Source organism: Cephus cinctus, unplaced genomic scaffold (assembly GCF_000341935.2).
Source record: "Cephus cinctus unplaced genomic scaffold, Ccin1 Ccin1_scaffold0123, whole genome shotgun sequence".
Classification (NCBI taxonomy): domain Eukaryota; kingdom Metazoa; phylum Arthropoda; class Insecta; order Hymenoptera; family Cephidae; genus Cephus; species Cephus cinctus.
In genome coordinates, this window is record NW_014332857.1 from 2,452,768 (window position 1) to 2,463,530 (window position 10,763).

Genomic DNA, 10,763 nt, shown 5'->3' on the forward strand with positions numbered 1-10,763 from the left:
ATCCTATACAGAAAAACAAGAACCTATCCAAGCAAAGGATAATATTAAATTTTCGCATTAAAAAGTATAAGAGTCGTATGCTTAATTCCTAGAAAAACGTAAAGATGGCGACACGTATGATTCAAAAAAAATAAACAATAGCAAATTCTTTGTTTCGAATAAAAAAAGTAAAGAAGAGGAGAGCAAAAAAGATTGGTTTCACTACTAACACACGAGGAAGAGGAAGATGAAGTAATACATCGCGAAGGAGAGACCTATCGGTCCCAACACATACACAAGGCCCCGTTTGAGAATAATAAACCAAGCGAAACTGGTGGCCGGAGAACAAGGCATAGAATAACCCAAGAAAGATGGAGAATGTACTAAGGGGTCCCCTCGTAGAAAATGGATCCTGTTTTCCATTGAGAAGGGAAAGATTCGTGCCTGTCCCACGGTTCGAAATAAAACACCTGGCCCCGCTATGCGCATTCGCTCTCACAAGCGTTCGCGCACGCACTTCTCCGCGGGCCAAGAGCAACGAGAGAGGCCGACTGGTTTTGCCTTCCTTATAAACTTTATTCAATTCTTTGTAATGTGCCAAAGGGGGCCCCCAGATACCATTCATATGCTAAACAATAAATTCGCTTGAAAGAAACCAATCCCTATCTTCACTCTCCCAGCTGCCTTGCGTATGTGAAGTGGTGAAATAAAAAAATGCAAGAAAAAGAAATAACTCCTCGATTACCCCACGGGATTAATCTACATCACTACGGAAGCTAGTTGCCCCAATACTTTTTTTCTCACACTCTATTTAAATACTTGTCAGCATCACAGGATATATACTTGCGTTGTTGAAGGAAATACAAAATATAGGTATGACTGTGCTTAGTTCTTCTAATTCAAATCTTTTAGGAATTAAATTTTTAAAGAATCATTCAAGTATGGGTGCGATGAGTTCAATTTGATTTTGCAAATATATATATATTGACGCGTAGATAAAATTTAAGTGAAAGATTTGTTTGGAATTTGTTTGTTACTCGGTCGTATATGCATACATGCGTATAGTTTCGATGGGCATCTACAAGACACACATGACTTTATCTCAAAGAGGCGCATATTGATCAGATCGGTGGTCAATCGAATTCAGTAGAATAGACTGATTGTTCCATTTCGTTTAACACATTTTTTCTTACGACATCCAGTTTTGAAAAATTGTAAGACAATAACGACACGGCTGTGTTTGCGTACATATATGCTATCGTTTTTATCTTAACATTTATTGTTAACCCCATTAAAATCAGTTTCTTGCACCAAAATAAAATTTTATTTTGTGAACATAAGACACAAACGTGCCTGTCTGTATGCAACCCGCCATATCCAAATGCTTTGCTCAAGAAATTATATCAATATTACATGTACTTAAGTAGGTACTATAAATCTGGCTTGAAAAGTTTTATGAACGGGGGTGATTTTGTTATTTACGTAACAGCATTTATCTCTACATATTGATAAAATAATTTCCTGTATTACCATCGGGTACTTGTTCGGGATAATCATCTTGCAGTTTTTGCCGACTGAATACAATTTAAACTGTTTTACCGATATTCTCTAGTGACATATTGGATTAAGATAAGTTCGGTTCGTATGGAAAACTATAATCTTTTTTTATATTGCCTTTTTATATAGTCCGTAAAATACATTATGTCATAATTTTTCTGCCACAAGACATTACTTTCTGTATTTATTTAAAGTTATTACGAATAAACTAATTTAAGCAGTACGTTGGATAATCAATCGGTGGCGCCACCGCTCGACACATTTCCCATGATGCATTGTAGAGTTAGAATACTCGTTTCTATATGCCATACGCTCATTGTTAGTGTGGCTGTGTGACGTATGACTGGCTGTCCAACTGGCATATAAAAGATCGCCGAGTGTCGAATTTGAAAAGATAGGAGACAATGATTATTCGTCGTTAATATCGAGTGTTTAATTGTGATATGATAAAAGATATGGCGGACGACGAGGCCGTACAGGCCACAAACGACGACGCTAGTGAATGCAAACGTTATGCTGTTCAACTTGGCTACTGGAGTGATCCGTTTATCAATTTCTTCGTAAGGCAGACCGGTCGTAAGGCGCCGGAAATTAATCGAGGATATTACGCAAGGGTAAAAGGCATCGAAGTCTTTATCGATAAGTTTCTCAAGGTATGATTATGATATACTGTTGATTTTTATGAATTATTTTGGATAACCTAGACAACCATGGTACAGCTGATTTAGAGGATGCGCATTGCCGAGAACCTTGACCTGACCCAGGCCGTGTTTCATTTTCTCATAGCTTTCAGTCTGATTTCTTTTATATAGGTCAACAGAAAATCGATTCTCGTCCACCTTGTAAATCCGCGCAGATGTTTTTTTCTGTTTGCTCTAGCAGTAGTAAAATCTACTTGAATTTAAATATAGATTTAATTCTTATTGGTCGTTTCATGAAAGATTGATGGAAATCGTATACCTATTTATTGTCTGTTCTTTATATTAGTCACAGAGAAATGACTTATGTTCAGTAGTTTCATTCTTGTTGCATTGTAATTATTATCTCAAAGATTCTTTTATCGTACGATAAGCTAGAGGCTTCTGTTAATTCTGTATGCTTATTGGTCCTATTACAGGAAGTAGCTAGTAATAAAAATGTATTATTTGATATATTCTCTTTCAGCTCTCTGGTGGAAAAGGACAGATAATAAATTTGGGTGCTGGTTTTGATACGCTCTATTGGAGGCTCCGTGATGCAGGGAACAGTCCATTGAATTTTGTAGAACTAGATTTTCCTAGTGTTACTGCTAAGAAATGTTATCTCATCAAGAAGCAAAAACAACTCATAGATAGACTAAATACCGAAGGTACTTCATTGATCGAATTTCATTAAAATCAGATAATTATATATTAATTCTTTGCACTCGAGAGGCGACTCTCAGTCGCCACTTGGTTTGATGCAGCAATTCGAATGGCGAGTGAGAGGCGACAATAATTGTATGTTTTTTGGGTGAAGTTTAAAGCCTTCATTGCAATATCGACATGGGTAGACATCGGGGTGCTCTGGATTTCCTTTTAAGAAGCGCAATACGATACGCCTTCAGAAGGCGGTAAATTCTATCAAAACAGCCTTGAGTTGCTTGTTCCCCTTAACAGAAGAGACATCGAGTGCAGAGGGTCTATATTAACATTTTTACAGATGGAGAGATTAGGTTCTCAGCAACTGATCTACATGCAGCAAACTATCATCTAGTTGGTATTGACTTACGGCATATATCCGATGTGGCAAACAAATTGAGCCAGGCTGAAGTGAACTTTTCTCTACCCACTTTATTCATCACTGAGTGTGTACTGGTCTATGTAGATACCAGTGCAGCCTCAACCCTGTTAAAATGGCTGTCTGGCAAGTTCTCAAACAGCATTTTTGTTAATTATGAACAAGTGAACATGCGGGACAAATTCGGCCAAGTGATGCTGTCCAACTTACGTACCAGAGGATGTCTTTTGGCTGGTGTAGAGGATTGTGAAAGTTTGGAAACTCAACAGAGACGGTGATTAACGTTCACGGCAATGCATTAATCATACAGAATGCCATCCTGAACCTGGACCACTTTATTACAGGTTCACAGTAAATGGCTGGGAGGGTTCAAACGCGTGGACGATGGTTGAAGTATATGATTCACTGCCTGAGTCTGAGAGATCCAGGATTGAGCGCATAGAATTGCTAGACGAGAGGGAACTCCTGACGCAGTTGCTTCAGCATTACTGTATCAGCATCGCTTGGAATGGACAAACCTTCAAGAACATCTCCATAGCTCAGGGCTAGTTTTTATGTTTCTCAGGAGAAGAGTTACTCCAGGTACCAAGAATGGCGGTATCTATCCGGTACATGAAACCGGTGTTTGCTGGCGATGCCGCGATCGCGTAAGATATTCAGTTTGACGTAGGTGTATCTAAAAAACAATTAAAAACACGAAAAAAACAAAAGATAAGCCGTCAATACGGATACGCATCGATATGTAATGCGTAAATAAAGTTCTTTGAGGATGGGTCGCGACGCAATAGAGATTTTTCCTGTGAGGAGACATGTTTGTGTCTGTGTGCGTGAAAAAATTTATTGAATTTTAAGAACTATCTATTACACATATAGATGATCAAGGCCCTAGTTTTGATTATTTATAAATAGTCGTTAATTGGGGCCGATGATAAAAAAATAAATTAATAAATAAAACATATTCGAAATCGTGTATTTACAGGCGTACATATTGGCGATCAAATCTAGAATTCGAATACATCCCATTTAAATTTATATCATAGCAGTCTTGGTCGGAATGTTTAAACGCTTTTCTACGTCCCTGGAGAAAGACTTCGGCGTCTCTTTTACAATTGAGACTCAGCCGCACGTGTTTCCTCTTTATCTGGGACTGCAGTAAAATATTCTGCATAGTATTTTCGTATTCAGGAGAATCAGGGTTGTTGCCAATGTTACTGCGAAGTACCACTACAGAGAATGTTTATTCAAATAGCCAAGTTAGGATACACTACTGAATCAGATTTACATTTAAAAGTTTCTCAAATCGTAGTCTTTTTGAAAATATAAAACAAGTACACCTGTAGTAACAAAGTTTCAAATTTTAATCAAGAACGTTATATTTTTTCTCCAGCGTTCTTCATCATTATTTAACGTCACGTGATTATTCACTTTCTCATATTATAGCCACTGTTCATCTAGTATACATACAATAAGGACATATATGATCTTAGTATGGATCATGTGTTCATGAGAAAAACACAGGAAAATCGCACATGCAACGTTAATTTATTTCTGGAATGTTCCAGGACACGAAGGAAATATTGAAAATAGAAAAAACCGAAAGGCAGGTTTAAAAGGCATTTGAAAGACACTGCCATCACTGATGATAAAAAACGATATATACTCAAATTGGTGCTCGAACAATAGACATTGATAGAAATACCTGCTATGCTGCATAACCATTTAATCTGAAAGTAATGACTATAGGGAATATAAGAACAAGAGAGATCTCTAGATAAAATAAAATAATGGATTTTTAATTTCTCCCCTTATTTGCAAATAGTAAGAAAAGCGAGAAAAATGAAACATGATGTCTTATGAATTGCAAAGTATGTTAGTTCAGTGACCATCAATGACTTTTACTCACGTTTTTCGGAAGCAGAAATTAAGGAGAAACGTAAATTACCTGTGTAATTGCTAAATTCAAGTCAGTTCTACCTGATAGATACATTTTTTGTGCTTCCAAATACTCCCTGCTTAATGCAATAAAAGGTTGTATAGGAATCTAAAAGGGAGTAACATTTGCTTGTAAGATATTCCAAGCGATTGCTAGCCACTTCGCAAACAAAGAACATGGCTTTTTAGAAAATGTCATGGGATATAGTTAAATAAGTTTTCATAAAAATGAATGTTTAACAAGAACGATTAGAAAAATATTTATTTCGACAAAGATGCTCGAGCCATCTCGGCCCAACGAATTGCATTATCGTTGCTTACTTAAAAATGTGCTATAAATATATATAATTAACTTTAAACAGATTTACTCTTTCTTCTTGATAAGCGCACACGAATTCGCAATAGCGAAATGCGTCGATCGATCTTCAATTACGTTCGGTAATTAAACATATCATAATGTCACTAAGTTCTTGGTAGAACTGAATTTTTTTAATGAGATTAATAACCTAGAGGATTTAGTTGAATGACATCACCAGCCTCGCAGACGTTTTTGGATATTTTACTAAGTTTTGTAAAGACGTCCAAGTGTTTGCCGGATTGTACAACTTTCAGATTGTACGCAACACGACTGGATGCCTGTATAAAAGAAGTTTTCATTACAAATTTTCTGAGTCTATAGAAGTGTATTGATAAATTTTGTAATGCAGACTGACCTCTGTGCACCAGGTCTGGGCCATTAGAATTTCATGCTGCGCACTTGGTAGATTTTTACTAGCAGATAAAGTGGCTCTGCTTAACACAGCTGCCATTGTATAGGTGTCTATTGCTGCTTGTGCTAATCTGTTCAGTACAAATTGTTCGTCAACAATTGTTTTGTTATATTTAATTAGACTATTTTCGATGGCCTGTCCAAAGGATTCTATGCTCTGTAAAAAAGATGGAATTTGGAATGCAAATTTTTATTTGAGTTAATAACCAATCGAATCGATAGATACCTTGGCACAGAGTGTAGCACTATCAGCTAAACTAGGATGAACTAAGTGGATAAAATTCGGGGGTGAACTCAGACCGACAGCCCTTGTTGCTCTCTTAGCTGCCTCTTCGACAATCAGACCCAAATTTGCTGTAGGATTTCTAAAAGCCTTTTGAAGTTCTTTTAGATGACTTCCTGCGTACTGGATTCCAGTAAGAGCTACAAACAGTCTAAGAATATCATTGGTGCCTTCGAAAATCCTGAATATTCGGAGATCACGCAAAACACGTTCCAATCCTGTGTCCTTCATATATCCCATACCGCCAAGAATTTGGATGGCCTCATCGCACACCCACCAAGCTGATTCTGAGCCGAAGCACTGAAAAATGTTTAAGTTTAGGAAAACATTCTTTTACTAATTCTTATGCTATGGAGCAGAACATTATAAGGTTAGATTACCTTTGATATGGCAGCTTCTAAGTGATAATCTTGACTACCTTTGTCCATGTTACCAGATATCATATAAGCTAGAGATTCTGTGACGTAGTGCAATATACACATTCGTGCAATTTTTTCTTGAATGGTTCCGTAATTGTCTATTGTCTTGCCAAATTGAATTCTCTGTGTCGCATGATCCACAGCCTTTTTTATACAATAACGCTGAGTCCCAGACATTGCTGCGGCCATGCCAAACCTTCCATTGTTCAAGATGTTCATGGCAACCTTGAAACCTTGTCCCTCGCCGCCAAGAACATTTTCTGCTGGGATTTTAACGTCCTCGAAATAGACCTCAGCAGTGTTGCTGCATTTTATACCCATTTTCTTCTCTGGTGGACCATTGCTAACGCCCCCAAATGCCCTTTCAACAATGAATGCTGTGACCTTGTCTTGTGTTTTACCAGTTTCAGGATCAGTTATTGGCACCTGGGCGAATACTGTCATGATTTCCGCCAGACCTCCGTTTGAAATCCAGATTTTACTACCATTTAATACATAATGGGATCCATCCTTTGATTTTATTGCTTTAGAGCGAATGGCTCCGGCATCAGAGCCACAGCTTGGTTCTGTTAAACAGAAAGCTGCAAATTTTCCGTCACAAACTCTTGGCAAATACTTTTCCTTTTGCTCAGGAGTACCTACTAGAAGAATACCCTGGAAATTGCACAGGGAACTTTATATAATCTGTACATCTCAAAAATTGGCTATTATCAATTAATATGTACCTTGAAACCAATGCTCTGATGAGCACCCAAAGTGATTCCAACTCCAAGATCGTTATACCCAACAATATCAACGCAACGAGCATACATGGTATTATTTAATCCAAGCCCACCATATTCCTGAGGAACTTGAAGACCAAACGCACCAAGGGACCATAAGGCCTCAAGTGTTTTCTCATCGATGGATCCATTCTCATCATTCTTCACAGGATCATTAATTTCCTATGGGATAAATCACTTGTTATAAACGAGATAAGTTGATAAGTGTTTATAAGCTATTGCTTGCAAGCCTGATGAAGTACCTCGAAAAATTTCTCTATAGGATCCACTAGCATTTTTAAAGTCTCGTTCTGTTCTTCCGATAAGGGTTCAGGATATGGGAATATTTGACTGGCTTGTAAATGACCACGAAAAATATTCATAGTAAATGACTGTGATTCTTTGGCTGTAGATTTCTTTTCGGATTTCTCTGTCTTGACTGTATTTGCTGCAGCCTTTGTAGCTTGACATCTATACATTCAAATGAGCCAAGCACATTAACACACTACGATAGTTATATCTGTTTAAGCCATACAAAAATAAAAAATTCATTTTACAATATCCAACACTTTTCTTGGATAACAATAAACACATGCAATACTTGTTTCGTCCTAACTTAACATTCTTAGGTAACCATTGGTATAAGGGCAAACAATAATAATAACTATTAACTGATGTTTCTGTTTCAGTAACGACATTGAATTTATTTATAAACAGTGACCCTGAGCTATTTAGTGTTTGCTGTATTATATATAGCTATATGTTAAAGAAATAAATATTATTTCAGATTCTTTAAATTATATCATTGATTTAACTTTTTATCACATAATAATTGATATGTGAATTTAGAAAGCGCGTATCATTTATTTGTACTACGCGGAGTTATGAATAACAATCACTATAATTATTCGGGCAAAGTCCAATGTTCATTCGCTTGTTTTGACTAATCTGCCATTAAGATGCACGAATACTTTTAACTCGAACAAAGGTCAAGCCAATAATATAATCTGTCAAATACAACATATTCCACATAGAAGACAATAATTAGCACAATTATATAACTCCAAATAATTTGCTCCAGTCAATTGAAATCAATTTCTGTACCTTTGTATTGTTACTCATTAATATCATCGTAGATGCAACAAGTAGTGCATCGCGCACAGCTGCTCACACTATTTGTTAATTCCTCGTGCAAACACCTTGATTCAATATTCATTGTGATTCTCGAAAAATTGTATAATTGTCGAAGAAGAAGAAAGACAAAAAAAGAACGAAGAACGTTTTCCTATTCTATTTTAAAATCCAGTATCTTCTCTGAAACAGTTTTCACATGCGTGTATAATCTTTATTATATTCAATTTACCTGGTATGTGTCACAATAAATTTATTTAGCCCTTTCGGAGCAAGTGCGAGGACTTTTGAGACCCGAATCATTTTGAAAATCTTGGAGTAGTTCAGATGAGACACTTCAAAACTATCGAAGTAGAATTTCTCGGACAGCTACAAGCGAATGCGACGCTAACGTTTCTTGCTCTGACGTTGCTTGAGAAGATATACAGAAGCCCGGTAGTGACATCTGATTTCATACTGTGACGTCTGAATTTTCATGCTGACACATTATCTCTTTATTCGCTATCAATCGTTATAAATCCTCTGACATATTATCACCCGTCTTTTTTTCGACGTGGTTCAATGTACAAACTCAGTTTAACTGTGCTATTAGCTAACTAGACACTTGTATTTTGAAGATAAACGCAGTTTATGCATTGAACTGTGCTGAAGAAAACGGGCCTATGTCTGCATAAATTAAATTGATAAAATGGCGAAGTCTTCATTTCCGGAAATTGAATTTAAGTATTAAATAGTTAACTTCAATCGTTTACTACAAAACTAGATGCATCAATACAATATTGGTAAAGAAAGTATGTTTTCTAGATCTGAAACGAACTATATGGCAGTCATCAGACAAAGACACAAATCCTATTAGGTTGGGCCAACTTTATCAGTCGCATAGTTCCCAACGTGCCCAGTTTAAAATCAGTTAACCAATCACGTATAGTATTTGAATGGAATCAACCAATGAGGGAGCTTGCCTCTGTTTAAACCCTGCACGGTGAACAGTGGGATTCGATCATAATTTTTTTTATATTGATTCGCTCACTATGTTTACTGGTTTCATTAATTAACTTAGGATTGAATAAATACATGATTATATTTTACTATGCACATTTTATTATACTATATACATACAATAAATATAATACATAAATCAGCGAGCGTTTCTTCTTCCCACAGCCCTAATCATTTATTTTATGTTTATTTCGTTAACTATGCTTACTGGTTTTATTAATTGCTAAAACTGATAAACCTTTGAATTGAAATTGTAATATGTCGAAAATAAATTAGGCTGAAATTGATATATTAATAAATTAAGTGTTTGGAACAATAAAATAATTAATTAAATCAATAAAGTAAAATATTAACACTTAGAAATCGGAAATTCTGGCCAAGCATATTTGGAAGTACTGGAAGTTGCCCGAAATTGGGTGCGCGCAAATTCGTCGCGCAGGACTCTGGGTGTGGGAGCAGGCGGATGGTGGGGGAAGCGCTCGAGGCCCGGACTCAGAGCGCTCATTCTTCCTCGAGCCGGTCTTTTATACTGGTCTCTTGGAAGTACCCCTCTCGTACATTTCCAACTTTCTTCTTTTTCTATATTTATTTCTTTATCCTTTATTCTTTACTTTCTTACTTATCTCTTTCCTCATTTCTTCTCTACTTCTATAACCCTATTCCTTATTTTTCTACTTTTTGACTTCTTTATTTCTATCTTCCTTTCTGACTTCTCGTTTCACTCTGTTCCCTTTCACTTTTCATTGTGCTTGTCTTCCCTGTTCTATTCCTTTGGTCGGGTCGAGCATATTAATTCAAGTAGTCATATAAGAGTAGTCACCCTGTTAGTGCAGCTACACGTAAAGACCATGGTGTCGGGGGTTGCCCTTCCGCCTTATCCGCTGAGCTTGCTCAGTGGTTGGTGGCCCAAGTTGTGGCCGCAACAGGACCTTATGGGTCTCTCGACGAGGGCCTTGAGCCCCCTTAGGGTATCTACGGCCATGGTCTTTCGTATAGTGAATCTAACCAGGTGTCTAGCTCTCGCGTATTTACTATAATTTGTTCGCTTTGCTAAAAACGCTCCAACATGTCGTTGACCCTGGGGCACTCGTGTGGGTAGAGACCATCCTATGTGTCGGTGGGGAGGTCGTGCGGGGTAGTCCGTTGACTCTGGGTAAAGTCCTATTTGTGCTTGT

General features: G+C 37.1%; 2 protein-coding genes across 3 annotated transcripts; one reads left to right on the forward strand and one right to left on the reverse strand.

Moving 5' to 3' along the window:
* The first annotated feature begins 1,829 nt into the window (after window positions 1-1,829).
* LOC107274927 (leucine carboxyl methyltransferase 1) lies at window positions 1,830-4,259 on the forward strand. Its single transcript, XM_015754512.2, has 4 exons — window positions 1,830-2,189; window positions 2,701-2,884; window positions 3,217-3,568; window positions 3,639-4,259. The coding sequence occupies exons 1-4, from the start codon at window positions 1,980-1,982 to the stop codon at window positions 3,841-3,843; spliced, it is 951 nt and encodes a 316-aa protein (XP_015609998.1). The 5' UTR covers window positions 1,830-1,979; the 3' UTR covers window positions 3,844-4,259.
* Window positions 4,260-5,461: 1,202 nt separating this feature from the next.
* LOC107274922 (very long-chain specific acyl-CoA dehydrogenase, mitochondrial) lies at window positions 5,462-9,231 on the reverse strand. Of its 2 annotated transcripts, none has more exons than XM_015754504.1 (7): window positions 8,822-9,231; window positions 7,722-7,929; window positions 7,423-7,641; window positions 6,659-7,351; window positions 6,222-6,578; window positions 5,940-6,152; window positions 5,462-5,862 (listed from the first exon to the last, which is right to left on the reverse strand). In XM_015754504.1, exons 1-7 carry the CDS (start codon window positions 8,890-8,892, stop codon window positions 5,725-5,727), a joined length of 1,899 nt encoding a protein of 632 aa, XP_015609990.1. In that variant the 5' UTR covers window positions 8,893-9,231; the 3' UTR covers window positions 5,462-5,724. The 2 variants fall into 2 exon arrangements, with proteins under 2 accessions (XP_015609990.1, XP_015609991.1); XM_015754505.2 differs by lacking the exon at window positions 8,822-9,231 and adding an exon at window positions 8,563-8,709.
* Between the last annotated feature and the right edge of the window lie 1,532 nt (window positions 9,232-10,763).